We start from the raw sequence: 26,144 nt of genomic DNA on the forward strand, positions 1-26,144 counted from the left end.
CAAGTATATCATTCTTTGATCATTCACATGTTCTTTAAATATGTTATACATCTGTATATGTGTGTGTGATTCCCACTAGGTTTTGTCCTTGATTAAGAGAGAAGCAAACATATAAATAGACAGACAGGGAGGATTGATGAGACCTTATCAATGTGTTGGAGTATAAAGGGAGGTAATAAGTCACCACAGATAATAAATAAATCAATTGCAAGTGCATGGGAAAATACTAGATTTTTATCTAAAATGTGTGTGTTTGGATATTCAACAGGTGGGTCTATCAAAAAAGTTTGATTTTAACATTGTTTAAGAGGGAATATTTTGTCCATGGACATTGTATCTTTTGTTAAAGGCGAAGCATCGGGCTTATTTTATCTTTTATCAGCTGTTTCTTGGTTGTAGATCCTCTGCTTTAACGAGTTTCCCTCTCAAAAGTGACAATATTTTCAGGGACTGGGGCCAATAACGATGTGATGTTTTCACAGTCAGTTTTCATACATGCCTTTTGTGATTACTGGACAACTAACATAATGTGGTTTGCACATGCTAGATTTTCCTGCTGAATGCCATGTCAATGAATGAATTAAAAATTAGGTGTTGAGAAGTCGTAACTCTGGCAGTTATTTCAGATCCACTTTTAGTCATCAGATACTCAATCACCAAACAACAAAAACTGAAAGAGTGTCAGATTTGTAACACATTATTTATAATTAACCGCAATTCACAGTTCCCATATAAGTTAGCACATTTTAATTATAAACGTCACACTTTGCCTCTCATGATTCGCAATGCTCAAAGTGACTACCAAAATAATTATTAAAAAGTGATTTTAGTACATTTAGAGAATGTTGATGTCTGATTAGAACTTACATTTTAGACTGATTCAAGGACGATGTTATAGCTTCTGCAATCTATTATTATTAGCTAGAATATATATTTCTGTGTTACATGAAAATTATATTTATATATAGGCCTATATATGTGTGTGTGTGTGTGTGTGTGTGTGTGTGTGTGTGTGTGTGTGTGTGTGTGTGTGTGTGTGTGTGTGTGTGTGTGTGTGTGTGTGTGTGTGTGTGTGTGTGTGTGTGTGTGTGTGTGTGTGTGTGTGTGTGTGTGTGTGTGTGTGTGTGTGTGTGTGTGTATGGTGAAAAATAAATGAATATTAATATATATATGTGTGTGTGTGTGTGTATACTGTATATATAGTGAAAAATAAATGAATATTAATAATAAATATGAAGTAATTTAATGTACATATAATAAATATTATGAATATATTTAAAATAATAATTCATTTTATGTTCATTTCATATAAAAATGAAAATAAAAAAATGAAAAGGAAGACACTGCAGGTAAAAATTGTTTTCATTCACAAATTAATCAGCTTCCACTAAACATACATAAATCACAGTTTGCACATATGTCTCAGTTATGTAATGAATAATATTACAACATTTATAGTCATTTCTATGTGTGTATAAACATGGACAACAGTGTATTCCTACACTGTGTTTGTAATAGCCGACTTGTATAGCCTATAAAATATTTTTTTTTATTAAAAAAATAATCACTTGGCAAAGTTTGGAATCATATTATTTCATAGGAATGCTGTTATATTCTTTTTACCCTATTTCACCTGAAGTGCTTCCCCATCAGGTGAACAACATCTACAGTAAGTCCAAGTCTATTTTACACTGCTTATAAAATCAATTATATAAAAATACTAAGTGCAATAAATATAATGTTCAATTTTCTGTAAATTGTGACAGGTTTTTACTAAAATTCAATAAAAACAAATGTCCGATACAGTGGACAGATATAAACTGCTGGATGTCACTAAAATCATTATACTATAGAGACTGAGCATATATTGCCTAAACACAACATTCCTAAATCAATCCTGTTTTTACAGAATTACAGCAAGCCACTGTAACGTATTAGTGAAACGTCCAATCATTTTCAGTGAAAACACCATTTCATCATTATTTGATCATTCAGGTTCATGCTTTATTTCTTGCCAATTCCCATTGGATCTCTGGTCATGTCCCCAGCAATCTCATTCCCAGTCTGTAGCATAGATCCCAGGTTCCACATGGCACAAGTGGCCAGAAAACACCTCCTTCTGAAATGAGAGAGAAGTGTATTTCAGGCACCAAGAAATACTGAATGAGGATTTTAATTAATATTCTGTCCTTTTGTCTGTAAGGAAATTATTTAGAGGCCATACAATGAATCTGGTGTGTCTCAAAAGATAGATAGAAAGTGATGCCGAGAATGACACAGGAAGAACGAGACAGGAAGTTATTTGTTATATTTTATGGTAACATTTTACCAGACATTTCAGATTTGATATTTATGTGAAAAGGGTTCATGAAAGCTGTCAATGTCTCAATTTTATTGACTTTATTAATAGAATAGAATAGAATAGAATAGAATAGAATAGAATAGAATAGAATAGAATAGAATAGAATAGAATAGAATAGAATAGAATAGAAATAGATTATTATATATGCATTGTTTTTAAAACAAATTAATTAAACGCATGACTTACAGGAATTTTGAAGGCCTTTTTGGTATTCCTGTTTCGGATCTATGGAAAAGTCAAGACATTTGGGTTAGGTACAGTAAGATAATTGTTTTAGCATTTTGTTGGACTTTTTTATACTGTACGTGTAAATTGGGAAATTTTCTAAACCTGTTTGTTGGATTGGTCTTTATATACTCTGTGGAGTTCCTCTCTGTAATATTAGGAGAAATCTCCATATGAGAGACACTGTTGAAAAGAATAAATCATAGGAAGTAGAATTTTTTTAGGATAAAATACAACATTAACTCTTTTTTTTTGTGCTTGAAAATATCTTACCTTGTGTCATTGAGGATGGGAAAGGCAAGAGTGTAGCTGAGGATCAGAGAGCTGAGAGTCCAGACAGAAAACATGTTCATCACACCAGCACTGACTTACTGAACACAGTGAAGGTCAATGAAGCAGACCACAGTTGATTCAAGCTTATATAAAATTCCCCGATAATTCAAATCCTCACTGATCTTTTAGGGATCTGAATCTGTGTGTAATTCCCACAGACTGGAGTGGGTTTTGTCCTTGAATAAGACAGGGACAAATATTTTTTAGAGTGATGGGACCTTATCAACATTCTGAAAATATTTGGGAGCTGACATCGATGGTCTAAGAAACCACAGAATGATTAATAGACCTATAGCTAGATATAACCGTTTTTAAGTTTTAGTTAGACATCAACGGTGATAGTATAATTTCCAGGAACTGGCACCAAAGCAATTTCTCATTTCTCATGATTATTGCACAACTAACATCATGTGGTTTTAAAACATGGAGGATTGTCCTGATGTGTAGCTGAATGTCATATTCAGCATTAAGCCAGAGAGGCTTCTTATAATTGATGTGGTATGATTTAATTTAAAAGAAAGTTCGGTAACACTTTATTTTACAGTGTCCTTGTTACACGTTACATGCACTTACTATAGTAATAACAGTAAATGATGCATAATTACATGCAACTAACCCTCAACCAACCCCTAATCCTACAGTAAGTACATGTAGGCTAGTTAATTAATATTACTCAGTACTTAAATATATAATTACACTGTAACATTGACACCTTAAAATAAAGTGTAACCGAAAGTTCTTTTTATACTAAAGTATCTTTTAATATTTATTAATACTATTATATTTATGATCGTCTACTTTTTGGTTTTATTATGATATTTTATTATATTTGTTTAAACATCAGACACACATTCATCACACAACACCAATGGAGTGTCAGACTTCATTACCTTTAATAAACTGCAATTCAGTTCTGAAGATGTAAGTTAACATATTTGAATGACATCACACTGTGTACAGCTCAACGTGTACACCAACACAATGACAAATCATGCATTTATAGCCCACTGTATTACAGTTACAGATATACGTGATCTACAAATGTCCAGATAACACTTAAAGTAATTTGAGAAAGATTTGTAAGCGGTAAATTACTGAACGGTGGTTCTGCAGACCAATATTATCAGCTTTAAAATTAAAGACATTCCAGAGCTTAAATATTGAAAGGACAGTATTTATAAGTAACTTAATTTAATGTAATATATAATGTCTGTTACACAATGGGTAAAATAATGAATGTATTTCTTTCTTATATATATATATATATATATATATATATATATATATATTATAAATAATATTGTGTACAATTTAAACAATTATGATTAGGAGCAGTGACAAACAATTTCCTCCTCTTCAAACTTCAGGAATGGCAAAATACACATCACATTAACAACACATCACTATATAATCCTTACAATATGGTTTCCAGCTTCAGCAAGATGGATCAGAGCAAGAAGTAACCCTTGTTTACTCTTGCACCCAGGCCAGACTGTGACTCCATGGGTGTATCAACTTATCGGAAGTCCTCTGCTGAGAACATGCCCTTGGCCCGTCGCAGGATGGAATCTTTGGAGGCGTCATACGGATGCTCTTTTGAGGGAATCTCCAGCACGGCCGGGATGGACTGCATGTGGGCATCTATAGCATGACGAATCATCTCTGCGATGAACTGGTTGATGAGGATGATGCCAATGTCACTGCGAGCCAGGAAACTCCTGTAAATGAGCAATTGATGTTGATATTCAAGTAAAATTTTACATTATGGACTATAAATTAGGCAATCTACAATACTCAGTCAGAATTCGATTATTTAAAAACCTCGTAAAAGCAATTGGCACATAGTCTGATATATGGAATATACAGGAATCATCTAAATATTTGTGGTTAAATCAATCAATGTTGAATTATTAAGTTATGTACGATAGACAGACAGATTACAAAAAAGTATAGGGAGGCTAGTCAATTTTATTCGTGAATGATAACGTCCTTAGTCAATATGATCCATATACTAATATTTACTATGGCATTTTTTTCTTATTTATTTATGCTATGTATTTGATTTTGGATTGTAATATATGATTTTAAATCATTCAGATATTTCAAATATTGTCTCTTACTTGAAGGTCTCCTCTATCTCTGTGATGCTAGTGTCTTTTTCCACCACCAAGAAATTGGGTTTTCGGTTTTTATTGAGCTCTCCAATCCCTCCGAGGAGGAATCCGGTACATGTGTCTTCATCCCCGATAACGGCGATTAATTTCCCCCGTCCAGGCATTGCGACTTTTTCTTATTTTCGCTCAAATAAAAGACAGAATCGGAGGGTGGAATGTTTTCCCGTCCTGTAGGGATCATATGCTTTAATCAGCTGACTAGTGCACTTCCGCTTTGACTGGACCGTCAGCGCTTTATTTAGACAGCTGATCTGGGATCTGTGCCGCTCGTGTTAATCAAACCCGCCCTAAGCGTGGTGATTATGACAAATCTGATCCTGAATCAGAATAATGCACGCACAGCCTAAACACTGGCAGAATTGTGTCACAATAAGCAACATGTTAATCCTTTTGCCGATAGTATCACATGTTGTACATTCCCGAAGCATTAAAACATAAAAGTGATGTAAAATATACAAGAAAAGCTATATTTTTATGCGATGACGTTATATACACGCGACTCTTGTTTGTCAGTCACGTGAGGCGAGGTGTGAAGGAAGACGACAGTGTAAATTCATCAGCACTGCCTAAAAATGGTAAATATAATTGTTATTTTGGAGGCTTTTGTCTAAACTAAATGTTTATTTTACTGAAAAGGTTTTGTTATGTTGTGCGCATGCTTATGGAAAACATAAAAGTGATATTATACATTATGTGATGGAGAAAGCAGTAAGGAATTATTAAACATAAATGATCTGTCCAACTGTTTAATTCCTGCATTGTCTTGTGTTGAATTGCAGACCACCGCTCTGACCCAAGGTTTAGAGAGAATACCCGATCAGATTGGGTATTTGGTTATTAGTGAGGACGGTGTACTTGCGGTAAGTTATTAAACATTTAATGAGCAGTCAAATTAATCACTTTTCTTATCGCAACTACTGTACACAAAGAGATGACGTGTTGTTGAATAGATAATCTTAAGTTGCAAAGAAAAAAAAAAATCCAAAGAAAGAATAAGAGAATTGTCCAAACATAACACAGGGTCTTTGCTGTAATTAAAAAATAATTGTATGCATGTAATATCTGGACATAAGCGTTTTAAAATTTTAGATATTGTGAGAGAGAGAGAGAGAGAGAGAGAGAGAGAGAGAGAGAGAGAGAATTTATTGGTCAATGTCAGACAATATTAGGTTTTTAGGTGTCTCTTAATAAGATAATTGTCCAAACATATAACACAGGGCCTTTGCTGTAATTAAAACATAGTCTAATTGTATGCATGTAATATCTGGACATAAGCATTTTATAATTTTAGATAGAGAGAGAGAGAGAGAGGTTGATTGAGAATTTATTGGTCAATACTATTGGTCAATGTCAGACAATCTTAGGTGTTTAAAGGAACCGTATGTAAGAAATGTATTTCAATTAATCATAAAATGGCCCTGATATGTCACTAGACATTAAGAAATCATGTTCATTTCAAATACTTATATCACTGACAACAGTAATCCGGCCAGGATATTGTCATTTAAAAAGTGAAGTTGCAGCCCTCAACTGATGTTGATGTTGTCATGTTGTGTTTTGGCCTGATGCTCCACCCTCCACCTATCTACCAATCACGAAGTCAGAAGTGTTTCTGCATCCGGGTTGCCAGCTCTGCTCTAGTTACCACAGCTGCAGCTACAAACGTGTCGGATAAAAAATGTCTAACGTTACGAAACCTAAAAGACCTCGTTATGAATCCAAAATACGTCGTGACAAAGTCCGAAAAAAAACGTACTGTGTAGGACTCGTCACTTGCCATTGGAAGCTCCTTATAGCAGCCGACGTTCCTGCTGGATCCTGCAGCCTAACTGGCAACCTCGAGTCAGGGGGGAGGGGGAGGGGATACACCGCTCTACTGTCATTTGAAAGTGATTGCAGTACCAGTTTTGGCCACAATCTTACATACGGTTCCTTTAATTGTGGACTCTTGTTTTTGTTAAGTTCTTATGTAAATCTTGTCCTCTTACAGTCCGCAGGAGAGCTGGAGAATGACGAGCACACGGCAGGAGTGATCATGCAGATGGTCAGAACAGCCTGTCGTTTCAGGTTGCACGGAACAGCTGAGCCCCCTTTCAAACGCATGTCAGGTAAGAAACGTGCCTGTTTTCGCTTGGACAGCATGATTTTATTCACTATACACAGTAAATTATCCTCAAATTATGTGTTAAGCTAAGCTACCACTTAATAAACATCCTGATGTAACTGATTTTTTTTTTCCCCCACAGTGATGTTTGAAGACTACGTTTATGCTGTGACCATCTCAGGACAAAAAGTTTTTGTAGTCAAAAGGCAGAACAACCAGCGGGAACCTGTTATTGTGTAGTAAAGAGGATAATATGGACTGATCTTACCCACTTTTACAAGCTCAAATTGGTGCCCTCACATTGAAACAGCCATCGCAACCATCTGATGTTTAGCACAATCACAATGAATTTCTTTTGTAAGAAGACTTTATTACACCGAATTGGGGGCCTTTGCTGGTGTCAGGTGTATTTGACCTGAACCTGAGTAAGTTAATGTGTTTTCTTGAACAACTGCAATGTTACGGACTATGGTCACAGGATTTATCTGATGCAAGATTAAATGCTGTCAATATTTTAGCCCCCATTTATGATTGAGTGGTTTCGATTACTGTATTAATGGAGATGACTATAGATTTGTATTTACATTTAACATATAGCTTCCCCATAAAAATACAGGCATCTTTTGACTTAAGGACCTGCTCATCACATTATATCTTTATGCAGAAATCTTAATAGGCTGGAATAACGTATACGTGTATTAGACACGGAAGCGGTTTATTTTTGACAATATTACACTGGGTGTTATAATTGTATTATGAGTTTCATACTCCAATCTTAAAGTAAAGTGTGAGAGCTTGTAGTGAGGTGTTATAATAATACAATGTTATTTTCTCTTGGATCTGTGAAAGCAGAAACTTAAGTGCACTGAATTTACTTTTTACAGTCTATTTCCAAATGTGTTTAATTAACAGGCTTGAAATCAAATCTTTGAATAACTGCATTAACAATAATATATTAAATAAAGTACTATGCATTTTAGTTTCGTTCTTTGTCAAGAATCATCTAATTATTCGTGGCTAAAACAATCAATGCTGAATAATTTAATTCTGTTATATAACCTTTATTTTAGAGTTTGAACTGTATCTGTCAAGGTCTTAGGCATAATATATATATATATATATATATATATATATATATATATATATAGTAAACAAACAAACATTAAAGGAACAAATGACGGAAAAAAAAATAGATTTCAATGATTCAGTTATGAGAATAATGTGGAATAAGAATAGTTTTTTCTTAATAAATTTTTACTGATCTGACACATGATTTATGAGAGGAATTCTGAAAATTCCTAATCTTTTTGTTCCAGAAATCTTTTATGCTTTGAATCCCAACAATCCCTGTCTTTCTACAAAATACTACAATACTTACCTTCATCTTTGTTTCATAGTAATACATATTTCTAGTATACAAAGCCAAATTACTAATAAGATGAGGTTTTAAAAAATATCTGGAAAGGGTGACAAAGGAACGAGAAATGGGGAAGGAAAATGCAGAAAAGAGCGTTAGAACAGGAACTGATTGCAAAGTCCTTAATGTGAAGGTCAAACCAGCAAAGAACATTTTGACATTTCCTGTACTGCAACACTCATCTGGCGTTTTATTTGTTTATTTATTTGCATCTGATTTTCAATCTTGCCCAACTCTTTAGTAATTCTCCAATTGAATCGCTTTGATAGTTCTTTAGATAACCAATTGAGTCCCGTTCCTTGGGTGGCACATGTGGCTTAAATATATCACTGCAGGACAAGAGGGAAACATTTGTAAAAGCAAATGAGCAATGAAAGATGTACTACTTTTAAGTGGAGACCTAGTTTGTCTGTCAGGTCGCTCACTGCCATGGCATTTGGCTGTTTGTTAGCAAAACAAACAAACAAAAAATGAGGGAGATGCTTTCAGAAACAGTGCCACTGTGCACAGTTTACTAAAAAGTATCGGACATTAATACACAAATCACAATCAGTTTTGCTGTATCGTGGATTTTTACACTGCCCCATGGAAAACATGGAGTGCAAGATGATCCACGGAAATGTTTGTAAAATGGAAAAGTAGTTAAATAAATATATTACGTTTTAATTTTGCCATTGACAGAAATTATGATTATTAATCATTTTTGACAGTGTTTAAATAAGAGTAATCTGATGGTGAGTAGAAATACCTAGCTTCTGTGAAACTTAGTGAAAACCAATGTTAGGCTACTCATGTATGAAGCAGAAACAAAGCAACCAGGCCTTTCCGCTCTCTAACGTCTCTCAAGCGCTGTAAAGCTTTTCCATTATTAACGCAAGTCCAAGCTCTTGCCTGATCCTTTTCCAAGTATATTCCTCTAACCTTTTCTCTTTTGTAATGTCTCTCAGCCTTCTCCTTTCTACAGTCTTTCTACAAATGTGCCTCTTTCTCACCCTCCTCCCCCATCATGAGTGGACACGCCTCCTACTGCTGATTGGCTACAAGAGTTTTGGTGCTTTATGGATTGGTCCGATCCAGTTTGTTTTTTCTCCTATTTGCACAGCCAGGATGATGTACAAACACAATATTTTATTTCAGCTCACACACAGAGCAGACATTTAGCAAATATTCACAAAATTGTTTCAACAGTGTTTAATCACTTACTGCACCTTTAAACGGGACCGACCCGCATGCACTCCCAAAAATAAAGGTTCCAAGCTATGTTTAGTACACCCTTTCACACCAACATTTTCCACACCATTTAGAACAAATCGGTTGAACCATCCAAACGAATGACAGAAGAATCTTCCTAGTTTTTCTATTATTATAACAACCTTAATCTCTTACACTCTGGAGTAAGAAGACCATACAGCTGTGATCAGTGTGAAAAAAACACATTTATTTTGGCTTTTCAACTGGAATGACATCAGAGTTCATCTAAAGGAGAAGCCGTTCTCATGTTCTTCATGTGGAAAGAGTTTTACATGGTTAGATTGTTTGAAAGCGCACCAGACATTACATACTGGCGCAAAATAACATGTTTGTATCATGATCACTGACAGCACATGAGAGAGTTCACACTAGAGAAGCCATACCACTGCTCATCATGTGGAAAAAGCTTCAGCCAATTAGGTGGTCAACAGACCCATATGGTGGTGTGTGTGTGTGTGTGTGTGTGTGTGTGTGTGTGTGTGTGTGTGTGTGTGTGTGTGTGTGTGTGTGTGTGTGTGTGTGTGTGTGTGTGTGTGTGTGTTGAAGCAGGGTTGGAACTAAACTCTGTCTGTAGTAAACTGAACATAGGTTGGACACTTTGTTTGCACACCCTCACTAGTTAAAATGGCTTATAAAAATAAAATAAAAACTATTATAAAAACATATTTTGGAAGTAAATATGAATTAGCTTATAATGGAAAATTATGTAATGGGTTAAGTCAATACAACACTTTAACGTTTGTAGTGAGTAAACTTTAAAACTTTAGAGTAGTATGAATGTTCATACTGCTCTTTTCTATAGTGAACGCATAAAGTTTATTATATTAACAATCACTTACTAAACCCAAAGCCCAAAGATGGCGAACTTTTCAAAAGAATAGTCGCACTTTTCTTCCTCCCACCAGTCGGGCTCGCCATGTTTATCGTGGGATCCGTGAGGCCGTCGCGTTTGTTTGTCTTTATTTAAATCTGAATTAAGCTAAAAATTAAAACAACAACAACAACCACAGCAACATAGACTTTATATAAAAAAGTCCATAAATATCTTAGACTGAAAAAAAAAAAAAAAAAAATCATTTAGCATGAAAGTTATTTCAGTATGTTTTCCCTGCTCGATTCATGATTCATACTTTATAGATAACATTTAAAAATCAAATAGTTTTTGCATGCATCATTGGTTTGCAATAAACTTGTAATATTTATTCTGTAATAAGTTACTCTGAAACTTTTAATTTCCCCTGAAACGTCACTTCCACACCCGGAAGCGACTGCAGCAAAATAAACAGGACACGTACTCGGGTAAATGCGATATTTCTCACTTGAAATACAATTAAATGAACAGTAAATGAAACTAAGAAAACAGTCATTTAACGTTTTATTCGCAATGCTTTTAAGTCTAAATATCATGATGTGGGATTTGATGTAATGTATCTATTATTGCACCTTTACAACATGCTAACTAATTAGCTACAGACAACACATGAGCAGTGAAATGTAGTCAGTATTGAATTAAAATAACGTACAAAAGCAGTTTTAAAGACTAACAACAACGAGTAAACGTTAAATATCAAAGTATAAATGCTTTCCATGGTTAAAGTATGAATGCTTTCCATGGTTATTAAATATATATATATATATATATATATATATATATATATATATATATATATATATATATATATACAGTATATACACATGCATACATACACACACACACACACACACACATATACATATACATATACATATATATATATATATATATATACATACACACACACACACACACACACACACATATATTAAGGAATATTAATTTTTTTAAACAAACTCCAAATATTGTGAACAGCTGCTTACAGATTTTCCACATTGCACGTCTTTATTTCATATATATTTACTTTGCAGGTGGAGATCATATCAGAGAGTATGAAACTAGCCTGACAGTGATACAGCATGGACAAGTTTGGTATGAGCTTTGTCGGAGGTCCAAGCAAGAAGGATCTGCTGGAAACCATCGAACTGCAGAAGAAACAGCTTGTGAAATATCAGACGCGTTTTAAAGATGTTGTCAGAGCGTACCAAAGCTTAATTAAGGAAAAAGAGGCCTTGGAAGCCAGCCTGAAGGTACTGTCCATATCTCAGGAGGTTGATTTAAGCCAGCAGGATGAAAACCTGTCGTTTGGTGATGCTACAGGAAATGCTGAACGATCATTGCCATCCTACCTTGGGGATGACCGATGTTCGCTTCACAGTGAAGACAGCCTGGATACAGCAGCCTCTGCTGAAACAGCCACTAGCGTGACCAGCAACAGCACTAAAGGAGACCAAATAGAGGAGGACCAAAGCTGTACTGTAGATGGAGCCACCTCTGGAGCTGTTGTACATGCCTTACCCCAGCAATCTGAGGAGGCAAGTGGGTCTGAAAGTGGCATCAGCACCAGCAGCAGTGGATGTACGGAGCCACCACCACCTGCAGTAGACACAGACCGCCGTTTCATCCAACTAAAGACCCAGCTGTCCACCCTGACCAGCTCCTTATCAACCGTCACTCAAGAGAAGTCCCGAATGGAAGCTTCGTTCCAGGCGGACAAGCGGAAGATAAAGCAGGAACTGGAGGAGCTGCAGGCCAGGATGGAGGAAGATCAGAAGCAGCACCAGATGGAGGTGCACAGCCTGCAGGAGCTGCTGGCGGAGAGCAAAGCCCGTGTCATCACCCAGCAGCACGAACGGGAGCAGGAGCAGGGCGATCATGCGCTCATGCTTCGAGAGCTTCAGAAACTCCTGCAGGAGGAGAGGGGACTGAGACAGGACGCCGAACTCAAACTGGAGGACTCGCGGGAGGCGTTGGCTGAAGCCATGCAGGCAGCAGACCGAGGGCTAGATTACGAATCGCAGCTGAAAGAGATCAGTCAGGAACGAGAGGAGCTGAGGAAGAGCCTGAAGGCTGCAGCGGAGGAGAGGAGCAAACCCGACCCACGTGTGGAGGAGCTCCAGCAAGAGATCGCAGACCTCAAAGCTCACTTCAATCAGCAACTTCAGCAGGAAATCAGAAAGGTACTTTTTAAAAAGGCCACATCTTCCAGTTTTGTTGAGTTTCTAGCGTTCATTCTAGCCATCGTTAAGACCACTGTAATTTTCCACCCCACTTAAAACTGAACTTTTTGTTATTCTTCTTTTAGGCAGTAGGCACTATGAAAAATGAAAATGGACCATTCTTATTAAATTATTTTATTTATTATGGAATATTGCATTATGTATTATTAATGATTTATCATGCACATCATTTTATTTAAATTCATGAGCTGTCATAATCTTTAGGCTACTTCTAAATAACTTCCCCTCCCTCTTGCAACAACAGCTCTTCTCTTCTCTGATGACGTTCCAACAATCCAGTCAATTGCCGATGGAAAAAATCAAGTCCTGATTAATTATTATTTTTTCATTTTTAAGAAGCTGTTTCACTTGGATATACATCCCAATAGGGAAGAAAAGAAAATGTATAATGCATGATATATCTGTACTACCAACCTATATTAGATTTGGTTTGAAGTCGCAGTGTAATGGAAGTAGAGACAGATCTTTCTTCTGTATTGTGACATACATCCAAGTGAAATGGATTATCTGAAAAGAAAAAATGAGACTCGGTTCTACACATCAGTTGTATATTGAATGGAGGCAGTTCAAGCTTGCAGTCGATTGTAAGAAAGGAGTGGATTTAAAGTGGACTAAATGATTGGTGAAGTCCAGCATTCATCACAAGAGAGAATTGGCATTTGCTGGAAGATTCTGTTATTAGGCTACATTTTGATAAAAAATGACAAGGTAAAAAAAAAAAAAAAAAAGAAACATGCATGGATGAATTGTTCACAACAAAATCAATAACATGCGTTTTAAAAATAGAAAGAATTTCCATTTCATGTTAATATCGGTATCGATTAATATTTGAAGACACCAATAATTTAACACTGTTCAATGTAATCTTTAATAAATCTCAAAAATGAATATCTTTCTTAATTCTGTACATCAGATCTATTCTGTTCTTTTTTTAACAGATTTTTTAACTATTCAAATAAAATAAAGAATTTTGATATCGGCCATTTATCGGTTAATTGGTGCATTCATAGCTAATCTCAATATGCCTGCTCACTTAATCTTAATTAATTGACCTGTCTGATATAATCATACCATTCATACAGTCCAGTTTGTGGATGGCCAGTGTCCTGCAGAGTTTATCTCCAACCTGCTCCAACATGCTTCCCTGAAAATTTCTAGCAATCCTGAAGACCTTGATTAGTTGGTTTAGGTGTGTTTAATTTGGATTGAAGCTAAACTCAGCAGGATAGTCGCCCTCCAGGAGCAGGATTTGACACCCTTGTTCTGTTTGCTTTTTTGAAACATTTATTCATATTTCTTACTCATATGTGTCTATGTAGGTGGCACAGGCAGATGAGCTTCTCCGAGAACAGGCGCAGATGGAGGAGGGACGAGTTGCCAGCCTTGAGGAGCGAGTATCTGAGCTCTCTGAACTGCTGGGTGCCTGCGAGAAGGCCAGACAGACGGACCAACAGAAGGCTCAGAGGCTGCGAGAACGCATCCTTCAACTCGACACCGAGAACAAAACCCTCGCTATTGCAGCGGTCAATAGGACGTCGATCTCCGATCTAAACATCGACGACGCCAACTTGAACGTGGACGTGTTAAAGGACAAACTCGAGAAGGTGAAGAAGTTACTCCTACTGGCTGCGCAAAGATCTCAAGACCAGAGTCTGGACATCGAAAGGCTGCTAGAAGGAGAAAAGGACCAGGAAATCTCAGAGGGAGAGAAGGCGTCAGCGCTCCACTACCAGCAAGAGCTCCGGCAGCTGAGGGAGGAGTTCGAGCGTTACAAAATGAGGGCTCAGGGTGTTCTGAAAAACAAGACAACGAAAGACGGAAACCAGTCCAAAGACTTAGAAGAAGCGCGTGACCAGCTGGCCGAGCTGAAGGAGAAGTACATCAACCTTCGCATTCTTTCAGATGAAGCGGAAGCGCAGCACAAACGGGACCTGGAGGAGCGGCAACAAGGGCTTGTAGCGCTCCAGCAGGCCCACAGACAGGAAGTCGAAAGGCTCGAGGCTCAACACAGGGAGAATTTCTTGCGGCTTGAGGAAGAGCTGCACAAACAGAGAGATCGCACCATGGCCCTGCTTTCAGAAAAAGACCTCGAGCTAGAGCGACTTCGGGCTGCGGCGGTGATCAGTTTTGGAAGCCATCAGAGGCACGCTACAAATAACAGCACAGCGATGGAAGGAGGTGACCTAGAGGAAGCTGATCCAGAACAAGAAGAAAGTGACATTGTCGCACAAGCTCTTAAACTAGCTGGGCCCAACGAGCCAACTTTGTTGCTCTACGCCGAACAGCTGGCCCGCAAAGAGGTGGAAGTGGCTGCCTTGCGCAAACAAAAGCATCGTCTAGAGGAAGACTTGCACCAGCTACAAGGAAAGCTGATTGCAAAGGGGGAGAGGCATGAAGAAGAGGTTGCTGAGCTACGGTGCCAGCTGGACAAGCATATTCGGGACCAGGGAAGAGATGGGGCCAACCTCGAGTACCTCAAGAATGTCATTTATAGGTTTCTCACGCTCCATGACACTAGGGGGCGCCAGCAGACACTCACGGCCATTTTGACCATTTTGCACTTTAGTCCTCAAGAGAAACAAGCTGTGCTGAAGCAGCAGCCACACAATTGGTGGACGGCAGGGATGAGATGATTCAAACAGGTTGAGAAGATAGACGTTATGGTTCTACTGTGCTGAGATAAATATTTGTTTATTTTTATTGACCACTTTTTGTGTGCAGTGTGAGAAGGTACCAAATAACAGGAGCAAAAATTTGGATATGTTTCCAATAATGACATATGTACTCCAACTATTGCATGACAGGATACTAAACACTTTATGAATGGTTTTATTCCAGTATTTGATAGCGTATACCTCCCTCCTGTGCAACATAATATTAGATCTTGACACTGTGTCTTCAATCTGTATAATCAAGTTGGGTGCAGCAAAATACTGTTATGATTTTGTATCATAACTGGAGACATAATGTAACACGTTTTGGATAAAGGGTTTACATCTACAGTATGGGTTATGCCAAAGAAAACACTCAAATGGACTTTACAATGACATTGAAAGCTCCAAGACTTCTAAGAGGGAAATTAGCAAGTAATGCCTTCAGACAGCAGCACTTTTCATATATAGTCATGGTGAACTCCATGCATATATTTAACACACAAAACTAATTCCATGGGTTTTACTAAGAATATTTCATGAATTTATATTAAAAAAAAAAAATCAGCTGCTTTGAGTTTGCAATGTTTTGGTTGGTTCTATTTTTCCTGCCATAGTTTAGGGCATTTGATGAATACACCGTTACCTCTTAATATAAGCTGTATATATACATATATATATATACATTATGCTTTTTTGTTTTTTGAGAAAACAAATTACAGATAATTTTCAGTCTTCATGGTTTGTCTTCTAAATAAATGTATATTTTCAATCTTTGACCAAAACAATAAACTATTTTGATCTCTTCAGCATTTTATGTTTTTATAGTAGTGTATAAATACTATATATATACTTTAACAATATATACTTAGAATTTGACTCCAATGCATATGCAACAAATACATTTTCAACCAAATGCATGTCATATTTTATTGTTACATTTTCAGTCACACAACACAATCATAATGTTTCCTCAGCTTGTAATCTCATTAAAAATAAGATAAATTAATCATTTATGGAAATAAAAAACCTTGAAAATTCTATTCTCTCTACTGCGAAATTCTTAGCCGATCATTATTACAAAAACAGCATGTTGAAGAATCTACAATGTAAAGACTGTTATTATTAAAAACAGGTGCTTCTTGCATTAAGACAGTGGCTGAAGAGTAGTATGGTCAAAATACCATACTACTCTTACTATTTCTGCCATTTAAATATATATGTCAGAAATAGTAAGCATAGTATGCTATTTGAATTCAGCCAGTGTTTCCCAGTCTGGAGTTTCCCAACTGCTCATTCTGTATGTGTCCCCATTGATGCACTCAATTCAGTTTATTAGCACTCTACTAATGAGAAGATGAGTTGTATCAGGTGCGTTACATTAGGGAAGCATCCTAAAATGTGCAGTGTTTAGGGGTCCTCCAGGTCTAGGACTGAGAAACATGAACAAGCATACAACTAAGTTATAAATAATCAAACACCTGTCTTTACATCCAAGCTCTTACTGCTGGTCATTTCAAACACAGACTTTAATAACACATTCCCAACCATAAAAACCCCAAAAATGGCTCTTTCAAACAAACATTTTATAGAATTAGAAAAAGTGGAAAACTTAAATTAAACTTGCATCCATTTTAATAAATGAAAAGAAAATGAATCAAGCAATCACAGAATATATACCTACACAAACTAACTTAAGAAGTCAAAATATGGGTAAAAAGTGCAGTGTGATGTTCAAAACTGAACAAAAAGTGCTGTAAAACAACCAAATAAGGTTCAGGTTGTATCAAAAAAAGGAAAATTCATGACTGGCAAACACAATATATACAGAGTATCTTATACATGATGGGATTGTAACATTGAACTTGACCGTCTCCAATCACAAAACCTATTATGAAACACATCAACTAATTCGCTAGTTTCACTGCCACTGCTCAGTCCTTCATAAATCCTGGACTATGATTATCAATTAAAATCAGTCTAGTTTTAGCCCTGATTGAGATCAAATCTAAACTCATAAAATTGCCTAGACAATTAACTTGTAATATAAAAAATAATAAAAACTGGCAAAACGACACTGTAGAGGTACTTCTGTGCAAAGGTTAAAGGTCAGGTAAGGTAAAAACATAAATCAATGCCAAAAGTGTTGGGAAAGTGGCAAACGATTCAGGTTTACTACGGTGCTCCATAATGTCCCTAAGTAATAACAAACACTATCACCAGAATAAAATCATTGATATTTAATAAGAAAAAAATTATACTAAAAGCAACTTAAATGAACACGTCATACAAATGAATATCATTGACAGCATATGTTAAATAAATGCTTAATATGCTAATTAGAGTGTCAATTTGTTCATCCTTTTGACTAAACGTTGATTTATAAAATAAAGTTCATGTTCATGCAGTGCTAAATGACTGCAGGCTTTAAATACTTGATGGATGTTAAAATGCAATTCAGCAGATGTCTCAAATATAGTATGAAGCGTAGGCGAGGGCTTAAAATGATTTAAATCTAAGAATAAATGTTTTCTGTGTTCTTCTTGTGCCATCTAGAACCTTGTATTGTAGTATCTGCTGTTTCTCTTCAGTACTGTACATCCAAAATGAAAGGCCTCGTAGTGGTAGTGTATGGGTTTACCAGAAGAAATGTTGGTTGACACCTGTGCAGGAGTCATGGGTTCATATCCGGCTGGTATATTCTGGACAGACATCTGTGTATGTCTCAGTGGATCTGCTGGTCAGTGTTCACGTGGGTCTGATTGTCATTGTCTGTGTAATACTGTCTGTAGATCCTCTGGCAAGGAGCTGATGATGGTCTGGATGGATTTCTCGGATCTCTCCAGAAGTTCTTCTTTCACTGGAAGCTGATGTTTTCTAGCTCTCATCTGTGTAGGACAAATAAATGAAGAGAGAAGCTTCATGCAAATGTCAATGTAAAACACAAAGAATGCACTTTAAGCCCAATTACATTCAGAAGGCGGTTGTTTTAAGTTTCACTCACCAGTTTCTCCCGCAACTTCAGGATGAGGTCAACAATCTCCACCTCTGATTTGTCTTTGGTCCACGTCAGCAGGTCCTGAATTAATGAAGACAAAACCAGAATCAAACGAATTAAATGACCCATTAAAGATGTAATTTATACATGAAAATGATCGTTATTCTTCACTCACCCTCATGTTGTTCTGAACTCGTAGGATTTTCTTTCTTCTGTGGAACACAAAAGAAGGATTTTGAAGAATTGTACTGGTCGCGCTTTTCCATGCAACTCAAAACGGACTGAAATTTAAGTGGTTATTCACTGAAAATCTCAACATCCTGCTCTCAATGGTTTCTTTCAGTTCTTTTTAATAATCGGTTGATCCATTTTCACAAAACTTCATTGAATGATTTGTTCAATGAAATTAATCAAAGTCACATAGATGCAAAAAACTAGCAACATACACTACTGTTCAAAGGTTTGGGGGTCAGTAAGATTTTTTTAAATGCATTTGAAAGAAGTTTCTTAAATGTTCACTAAGGCTGCATTGATTTAATCAAAAGTGGAGTAATTGTGATAAATTATTATTATATAAAATAAGAGTTGTATATTTTAATATGTTTTATAATGTAATTTATTCCTGTGATGGCAGTCTTCAGTGTAACATGATCCTTCAAATATCATGCTAATATGATGATCAATGTTGAAAACAGTTATGATTCTTTAATGAATAGAAATTTCAAAAGAATATCACTCATTTGAAATAGAAATCTTAGCATTATAAATGTTTTCATTGTCATTTTGATCAATTTAATGCATCCTTGATGAATACGAGCATTCATTTCTTTAAAATGAAAAAACTGACTGCCCACAAACTTTTGAACGGCAGTGTTAGTTATATAGACTACTGTTACTATTCTTTTATGATTCATATTATTGTGCTCTTGCATCCTTTTTGAAGTCTCACTTTACATTCAGTGTACTTGCATGGAACAGAGCGACCAGTTCAATTCCTCAGAATTTCTCTTTTTGTGTTAAACAGAAGAAAAAAGTCAAACGAGTTCAGAACGACTTGATGGTTATCCTTTTTGGGTGAGCAAATCCTTCAAACATTCTTTATTTGCACACACACTCTGAAGTGCTAATAATAAAGACTTAAGTATAATGGTCCGAGAAGAGACCGAATCCAGATCCAACATCATACTCACAGCCGCACAGATGGCCTCTAAATGAAGACGTTCCACTTTTTGAGTCATCTTTCTGTGCCTGAGCCGATACCAGCCATCAAAATTTGGCGAACGAAAGAAACGCCTGAAAGTCACATTTAAACAGTTATTATATTATTCGCACAATTTACAGAAAGTTTCAATCATTAGTTCCCAAATGCCCTGGGCTGCGTTTCTCCAAATGATTGTAAGCCTAAGTAGAACATACAGACTACTGGTGGCAATGGGCTTAGTATGTTACCTGTACAGGCCTGTCCAATCTCCTTTGAGCGTTAGTTGCGGCCCTGCTTGCTCCAGGGTCTTCATGAACTCATCCTGACTGAAGGGCCGGATCTGAGGAGGTGTCTGAGACATAAACACAGACACAACTGTTATGTTTGAGGTCCAACATAATCATTTTAAATGCCCGAATGTCGTCTGAATCTGATCTACATCATCTTGAACCAACCTTCCACGGAGACACAGATCTCTGCGGCGGCATGAGGCTCTCCAAATAACTTTCCTAAAGAAAAGAATGTGTGTGAAGCTCAAGACTGCTTAGAGAATGAAATAAAAGCTCTGAACAAAGGTGCAAAAGAACTTCACCAGTGGAAGAATGAAACTCTGCGTTTGCTCCAACAGATGCCGCCTCAAAATGGCACTCTGCGCCTCTGATGGCCTTTTTTTCTGGATACCCTGAAAGAACAATTAAAAACCAAAGCAGGACATTACACATACTATAGCTTTAAACTTAAATATTCATTTTTCATGAACTGAGTCAACTGACATCAGCAGCCTACCTTTAAGAGCCGTTTGATGAGGGCTTTGTCTTTGTGTAAGAAGGTCTTGTATGCTGTGTAAATACCTTTATGGGAAGATACATTTTTTATTTAAATATATATATACACACACACACACACATATATATACATACACACACACATATACATTTATACATATACATATACATATATACATACATATATATACACACATATACATTCACGTGTTCGCATTATTCAGCACATAAGCTTACAGCAAAGGCTTGTTGTGTACCTGTTTTAGTATCCAGTGACTTTAACTTTGCCAGTTTCTTGAGCTTCACTTGCTTTGGTAAATCACCTGCGGAGAAAATCCCTTCAAACCTCTCTCATGTGCAATATGCCAAAATGATACGCAATCAAAAAGGCTGTCAGAGGAGCCTAAAATGGAGCATTATTTACCAGACATCTTAAGGTCTCCAAGGCGAATAATGTGTGGCCAGCACTGAAAGGTCTTTATGAAGAAAGGGTTTGTGACACCCAGTATCACATTGGGCCTGAAAGCAGAAAAAAAGACTGAACAATCTTTTTTCCTGACCTGAAAATGATGTTTTCAACATGGGCATGCAAGTAGCTCACATCTAGTCAAGGTTTCATCCAAAAATGAAAATATGACTTTTTGCAGAATATCATGGCTCATGTTTTTTTGGACTTGAAAGGCTTATCAACTACTAAATGGCAAAAAACACCATAAAACAAAAGCATCATAATTGTGGTTCATACAATTTATGTGCTATATTACACATTTTTTAAAGTCATGAAAGCTTTGTTGGAGGAACAGAACAGTGCCTTTTGTCATTTTGCAACTTGACAGTTCCAGTCCCCATACACTTTCATTATATGGAAAAGAACAATTTGGATCATTCTTCCAAAATTCATGAGTTTGGATCAACATAATGGTGAATAAACTAGAGCTGCATTATTCTGGATAAATTAAGAATCACACTTCTCGATTCTCCCACAATTGTAAACTTACTTTCCAAAGGTGATTTACTCTATTTTGGTTGCTATCGTAGACATCAGTGTTTCTTTCCAAAATATAAACATTTATCCCAGTACTTCTGTGATGATATTAATGATTGTAACACAGGACTAATGATACTAGTGGCTAAAAAGACTGTGAAGCTGTTTCATACCTCAACATGACAACTGCTCTCTCTGGCTCAGCAGCAGTGTGAATAAATCACGTGGGTGTCTGAATTGTGATTGTGATCTTTTAACAATTAACCGTGCAGCTCTAGAGTACACAATTACAGAATTTTCATTTCTGGATGAAGAGAGACTTTAAATGCGGAGTGTGTGTATTTGCTTACGGAGCCTGAGTCCTGGTGGTGTACTCCTTAAATTCACTGTCATGAATGGTGAAGTACGGTCGGTAATCACCACAGTAGCGCAATGGGGTGATGGAGCTAAAAAAACACACAAAAAAGCGAGCATACTTATAAACTCTTTATACTTACATACTTTTTTTCTAGTGATAAAGTATGTTTATGAGCTGTTTAATTCATATTATGTAATTGAAATAAAAAAAATGAATTAAAACAAATATAATGAATTAAAACTAGTGCTGGGCAAAGATTAATCACGATTAATCGCATCCAAAATAAAAGTTTGTGTTTGCATAATATATGTGTGTGTACAGTGTTTAAATCTGCCGTCGGCAACATTTTTTTGATCATATTCAGTGTAATCGACACTATAATCCGACAGAACAACATAAATAAGGTGGTTTTAGAAAAAAACCCGAGCTTCTAACTCCACCTGGAGCGTGTTATTTGTTTTGCAAAAATCCAGCGCTCCCGCTTCATCAGGTCCAATCAGCGCAGGGGGGTGTGAGATCTGACTGTCAATCACAGGTCGTGCACACGCCACAGATTCCCCCTCACTCGCGCACGTTAATATCACATGCACACGCCACGCCTGAAGTTCGCCTGGAGATTGCATGAAGCGTGATGGCGGAGAGAAAATCTACTAACAAGCTTCCAATTCCTCGGTTATTGCTATCTATGGATAGATTAGCCAGGGCAGCCTACCTCCGAGTCCATGGTGTTGATCGATGCTGAAGAGACGGACGCGTTCACAGAAAATCAGGTACACACGCACAGTGACGCACTGACGAGCACGACCTCGATGGGAGGGTGCTCGCTGGTAGTGGGGAGGGGCATGAGAGTTGTAAACATTCAAAATTTTGGCTAATCGACCCAATCTGCCAGACTTGCCGACGGCAGCTTTAATTATATTGTCTATATAAATACACACATATGCATGTATATATTTAAGATTTTTTTAAATTTATATATAAATTATTTATATTTATATATAATATAAATTATGTATAAATGTACATACAGTATATACATGCAAATATTTTTTTTAATAAATACATGCATATGTGTGTATTTATATATACAATATAATTATACACAGTACACACACATATATTATGCAAACACAAACTTTTATTTTGGATGCGATTAATCGCGATTAATCTTTGCCCAGCACTAATTAAAACTAAATCCATAAAATGATGGGAACCCCTAAAAGGTTCTATATATGAGCGCCTGACAGAACGCTTAAAAAAGGTTCCATGTAGAACATTTTCTTCTAAGAGTGTGGATTATGGATACATTTATGCATAAATTCTACTAAAAAACAGACCTACCTAATATAAGTCTCTCCCTCAAAATAACTTTTGTGTATGCGCAATTTGAGAACGCAATGTCCATACCTGACCAGGGCCAGCACAGTCTCCGAGGAGACGGTTGGAGAGGGTGCCATAACAACCACTGGCTCTCCAAGCAACATGAGCTCCCAGAGCATCTGCACGTGAATCAAGACTGACTGGAAACATCTGATTAGATGAAGGTCAATTAGGGCAGCTATTAGTGACGGCTGTAAAATCAACAGATGGTTTAGTAATTACAGAACACATGTACAAGCAGCGTAATACTCACTTAAAAAGATCCAGCTCGTGAACTGATGGAAGAACCGTGGGGGCAGAGAGCAGATTCTGCAAAAATGCAACCACATATTAAGCATTTGTAAAAAACAAAACAAAATAAAATCATATGTGATTGTGATTGCAATAGTAAAACGAGTTAAGCACCTCTGTTTGTGGCTGTTTTACAGGGCTTCCTCCTGGTGTTTCAACTTTTGAGGGAATTCTGACCTGCAAATTCAAACCCAGCATTTGAGAAGTTGAATTGATGCCTGGGATAAATGATTTAGATAATGGTGTTATCAATCTCCCATCCAAACACCAACTAACAAGTTTATCCATCCATAATATTCTCACCTGCATCACCACACCCATCACAGGTAAGTTGAGGGTTTGCCCTGGTACTGGTGCTGGCCATTGGTCAATCTCATTACAAACTGAAACACATTAACCAATATGATTGAGGATTTCAGATCTATACATATATGTCCATGCAGCTTTACAGAAAGTCAAAATAATTTGTATATATATATATATATACTGTAAATACATATTCAAATCAAGTTGGCCTCACCTGTCTCCAGACAAGGTTCGAGCTTTTCAAAGTACTCAGGAGCAATGACCTGCAGCAGCGAATGAAACAAGTTCACAAACGGCAGTCTGGACACCACCACCAGGGACTAGGGATATAGAAAAACTTGAAATGATTTACACCATTCACCATCGATCATTGTATATTGTATACTGACCACAAGGCCCTTGACCAAATACATACAATTAAAACTTAATGTTTTCATGTAAGCAGACCACAACAGCTCATTGTGAAAAACCAGATCAAACATTTGTATCTTTCAGTTCAGTTACACACCTTCTGAAAGTATCCCCTTTTGACAGACGCATCTTTCACTTGCCTGAAATACACATACCCGTGGAAATGTGCGTGCTCCTTCTGAAAGACCGGAAAATCATTTACATGCACACTTTATTTCTGGAATGTATTGGTTCAAAGCAGATGTTAATCAGTGGTGGTGATGCTGGGAAATGTCTCAATTCAAAGCTTTCATGTGTCTTACATACAGTAAAAACAGTAATATTGTTAAATATTATTACAATTTAAAATAACTTTTATAATATATTGTAAAATGTCATTTATTCCAGTGATGTCCAAGCCAAATTTACAGCAGCCATTACTCCAGTCCTCAGTGTCACATGATCCGTCAGAAATCATTCTAATATTCTGATTTAGTGCTCAAGAAACATGTCTTATTATTAATGTTGAAAAAGGTTTTGCTGCTTAATATATCAAGTCTATTTCTAACCTGCAGCGCCACAGGTGCATCCTTGTTGTAAGCATCCTCCTGTCCAAACCAAGAGCTACTGCGGCCCACCGACTGCCGCAGTCTGAAGCTGAACTGAGTGTCCCCGAGGCATCCTGGGATAGATAGGAACTCATGTGACTGAACTGTAAAGCTCATGTTTCAGCTGTTTATCATGATAGCACTGATGAGATCAGTCTTTGCCAGCACATTACCTGAGTATGAGTCAGGAAAGGATAAGTAACAAATACTTGTTTTCTAAAAGACAGAAGGAAGCGAAAGATTGTAGTAGTTTTAGGGGCATTTTAGAATTAAATTAGTGTTTTGAAAATTGTTGTGACACAATATACGTATTTATAATACTGTAGCTGGAAAATTAACTTCTTAATTAAATTTAATTGACCTTACCTCCTTTTCCGTGAGTCTGACATCATAGGGGTAAATGAGCTGTTGATGACAACATAAAGAATATAGGTACACATGACAGTGATTCTGCTGTTGCTGTGATTACAGCGTATAAATTTAAAATCAAGGCGTTTCAGCATCTTATCACAATCAGATTATTTGCTGTAAAGTGGTTATGCGAGTAGCTAATAAACAAACAAACAAGCAAACAGATGTTAGGGGTGCATGCACATCATTTGTGTAACGTTACCTCTATGGCTTGTCCGAGCTCGAGGTCGAAGGTAACGACGCACACACACTCGAGCCAGGCAGAGAAGCGCGACCACGGCTCCGGTACCTCTGTATCTGTCGCCGCAGACCTTGATGGCCCTTCCAGAGAATCGGCGCTGTCAAACGGATCCATTTTGACTTAAGGATCCATTTGAGATCCGCTTGCTTTTCTGAATGATCGCGTCCTCGGTCATCGTTCAGTAATCACTGAGGTTGAACAGCGCCCTCGCGCGGGGAGGACTGACTTATTACTCCCATAGTTAATATTGATTCTCAAAAAGGAGGCCGCAAAATAAATTACAATTATTTTAAATAAACTTTAAATTATTTTTAAAGTATGTATTATCATATTTTTTTACTCTTTACACGCAAAACTGATCTCTAACTCACATTGCACAGTGTAACAATTAGACGATAATGTTCTGTTTATTCTTGGCCCCTGCTTGTCTGTGACATTCATGATGAATTCTGATTGGCTGTCAATGTTTTTATCGTTCATCATTTTATCGTTTCAACGATACCGTTTTTCTGTGCCGTTATCGTTATTGCTGTGGTGTTCTTTAATAGTGAGAAAGAAT

At 36.8% G+C, this 26,144-nt stretch overlaps 5 protein-coding genes across 6 annotated transcripts; 2 read left to right on the forward strand and 3 right to left on the reverse strand.

Annotated features, from left to right (window-relative positions):
• Positions 1 to 1,344: 1,344 nt before the first annotated feature.
• LOC309497592 (uncharacterized protein) lies at positions 1,345 to 3,688 on the reverse strand. The gene is made up of 4 exons (XM_082167887.1): positions 2,861 to 3,688; positions 2,693 to 2,770; positions 2,549 to 2,587; positions 1,345 to 2,119 (listed from the first exon to the last, which is right to left on the reverse strand). Exons 1-4 carry the CDS (start codon positions 2,938 to 2,940, stop codon positions 2,005 to 2,007), a joined length of 312 nt encoding a protein of 103 aa, XP_082024013.1. The 5' UTR covers positions 2,941 to 3,688; the 3' UTR covers positions 1,345 to 2,004.
• A 103-nt stretch (positions 3,689 to 3,791) lies between these two features.
• Positions 3,792 to 5,296, reverse strand: atp6v1f (ATPase H+ transporting V1 subunit F). Its single transcript, XM_082167885.1, has 2 exons — positions 5,041 to 5,296; positions 3,792 to 4,638 (listed from the first exon to the last, which is right to left on the reverse strand). The coding sequence occupies exons 1-2, from the start codon at positions 5,196 to 5,198 to the stop codon at positions 4,437 to 4,439; spliced, it is 360 nt and encodes a 119-aa protein (XP_082024011.1). The 5' UTR covers positions 5,199 to 5,296; the 3' UTR covers positions 3,792 to 4,436.
• Positions 5,297 to 5,489: 193 nt separating this feature from the next.
• On the forward strand, positions 5,490 to 8,177 carry lamtor4 (late endosomal/lysosomal adaptor, MAPK and MTOR activator 4). The gene is made up of 4 exons (XM_082167888.1): positions 5,490 to 5,669; positions 5,874 to 5,954; positions 7,085 to 7,202; positions 7,341 to 8,177. The coding sequence occupies exons 1-4, from the start codon at positions 5,667 to 5,669 to the stop codon at positions 7,436 to 7,438; spliced, it is 300 nt and encodes a 99-aa protein (XP_082024014.1). The 5' UTR covers positions 5,490 to 5,666; the 3' UTR covers positions 7,439 to 8,177.
• A 2,937-nt stretch (positions 8,178 to 11,114) lies between these two features.
• Positions 11,115 to 16,674, forward strand: gcc1 (GRIP and coiled-coil domain containing 1). Its single transcript, XM_082167005.1, has 3 exons — positions 11,115 to 11,165; positions 11,772 to 12,920; positions 14,300 to 16,674. Exons 2-3 carry the CDS (start codon positions 11,820 to 11,822, stop codon positions 15,611 to 15,613), a joined length of 2,415 nt encoding a protein of 804 aa, XP_082023131.1. The 5' UTR covers positions 11,115 to 11,165; positions 11,772 to 11,819; the 3' UTR covers positions 15,614 to 16,674.
• A 1,182-nt stretch (positions 16,675 to 17,856) lies between these two features.
• On the reverse strand, positions 17,857 to 25,782 carry dennd6b (DENN/MADD domain containing 6B). Of its 2 annotated transcripts, XM_082167007.1 has the most exons (21): positions 25,547 to 25,782; positions 25,300 to 25,338; positions 25,107 to 25,149; positions 24,895 to 25,007; positions 24,444 to 24,524; positions 24,150 to 24,255; positions 23,933 to 24,012; positions 23,744 to 23,806; positions 23,592 to 23,647; positions 23,366 to 23,488; positions 21,951 to 22,046; positions 21,040 to 21,134; positions 20,873 to 20,938; positions 20,617 to 20,681; positions 20,423 to 20,512; positions 20,286 to 20,339; positions 20,079 to 20,182; positions 19,820 to 19,922; positions 18,805 to 18,841; positions 18,636 to 18,710; positions 17,857 to 18,519 (listed from the first exon to the last, which is right to left on the reverse strand). In XM_082167007.1, exons 1-20 carry the CDS (start codon positions 25,697 to 25,699, stop codon positions 18,664 to 18,666), a joined length of 1,614 nt encoding a protein of 537 aa, XP_082023133.1. In that variant the 5' UTR covers positions 25,700 to 25,782; the 3' UTR covers positions 17,857 to 18,519; positions 18,636 to 18,663. The 2 variants fall into 2 exon arrangements, with proteins under 2 accessions (XP_082023133.1, XP_082023132.1); XM_082167006.1 differs by lacking the exon at positions 18,805 to 18,841 and having other exon boundaries at positions 25,547 to 25,779.
• Positions 25,783 to 26,144: the final 362 nt, after the last annotated feature.

Source organism: Leuciscus leuciscus (assembly GCF_965113295.1).
Source record: "Leuciscus leuciscus genome assembly, chromosome: 4".
NCBI classification, from domain to species: domain Eukaryota; kingdom Metazoa; phylum Chordata; class Actinopteri; order Cypriniformes; family Leuciscidae; genus Leuciscus; species Leuciscus leuciscus.

Coding starts and splice junctions, on each gene's coding strand:
- atp6v1f (XM_082167885.1), bottom strand. CDS start 5,198: ATGCCTGGACGGGGGAAATTAATCGCCGTTATCGGGGATGAAGACACA. Junction 4,639..5,040: donor GAGATAGAGGAGACCTTCAA/GTAAGAGACAAT, acceptor GCTCATTTACAG/GAGTTTCCTGGCTCGCAGTG.
- gcc1 (XM_082167005.1), top strand. CDS start 11,820: ATGGACAAGTTTGGTATGAGCTTTGTCGGAGGTCCAAGCAAGAAGGAT. Junction 12,921..14,299: donor TTCAGCAGGAAATCAGAAAG/GTACTTTTTAAA, acceptor GTGTCTATGTAG/GTGGCACAGGCAGATGAGCT.
- lamtor4 (XM_082167888.1), top strand. Junction 5,955..7,084: donor GTGAGGACGGTGTACTTGCG/GTAAGTTATTAA, acceptor GTCCTCTTACAG/TCCGCAGGAGAGCTGGAGAA. Junction 7,203..7,340: donor CCCTTTCAAACGCATGTCAG/GTAAGAAACGTG, acceptor TTTCCCCCACAG/TGATGTTTGAAGACTACGTT.
- dennd6b (XM_082167006.1), bottom strand. CDS start 25,699: ATGGATCCGTTTGACAGCGCCGATTCTCTGGAAGGGCCATCAAGGTCT. Junction 24,013..24,149: donor CGAACCTTGTCTGGAGACAG/GTGAGGCCAACT, acceptor AATGTGTTTCAG/TTTGTAATGAGATTGACCAA. Junction 23,489..23,591: donor CACGAGCTGGATCTTTTTAA/GTGAGTATTACG, acceptor TCATCTAATCAG/ATGTTTCCAGTCAGTCTTGA.
- LOC309497592 (XM_082167887.1), bottom strand. CDS start 2,940: ATGAACATGTTTTCTGTCTGGACTCTCAGCTCTCTGATCCTCAGCTAC. Junction 2,588..2,692: donor AAGACCAATCCAACAAACAG/GTTTAGAAAATT, acceptor ACTTTTCCATAG/ATCCGAAACAGGAATACCAA. Junction 2,120..2,548: donor AAAAGGCCTTCAAAATTCCT/GTAAGTCATGCG, acceptor CTCTCATTTCAG/AAGGAGGTGTTTTCTGGCCA.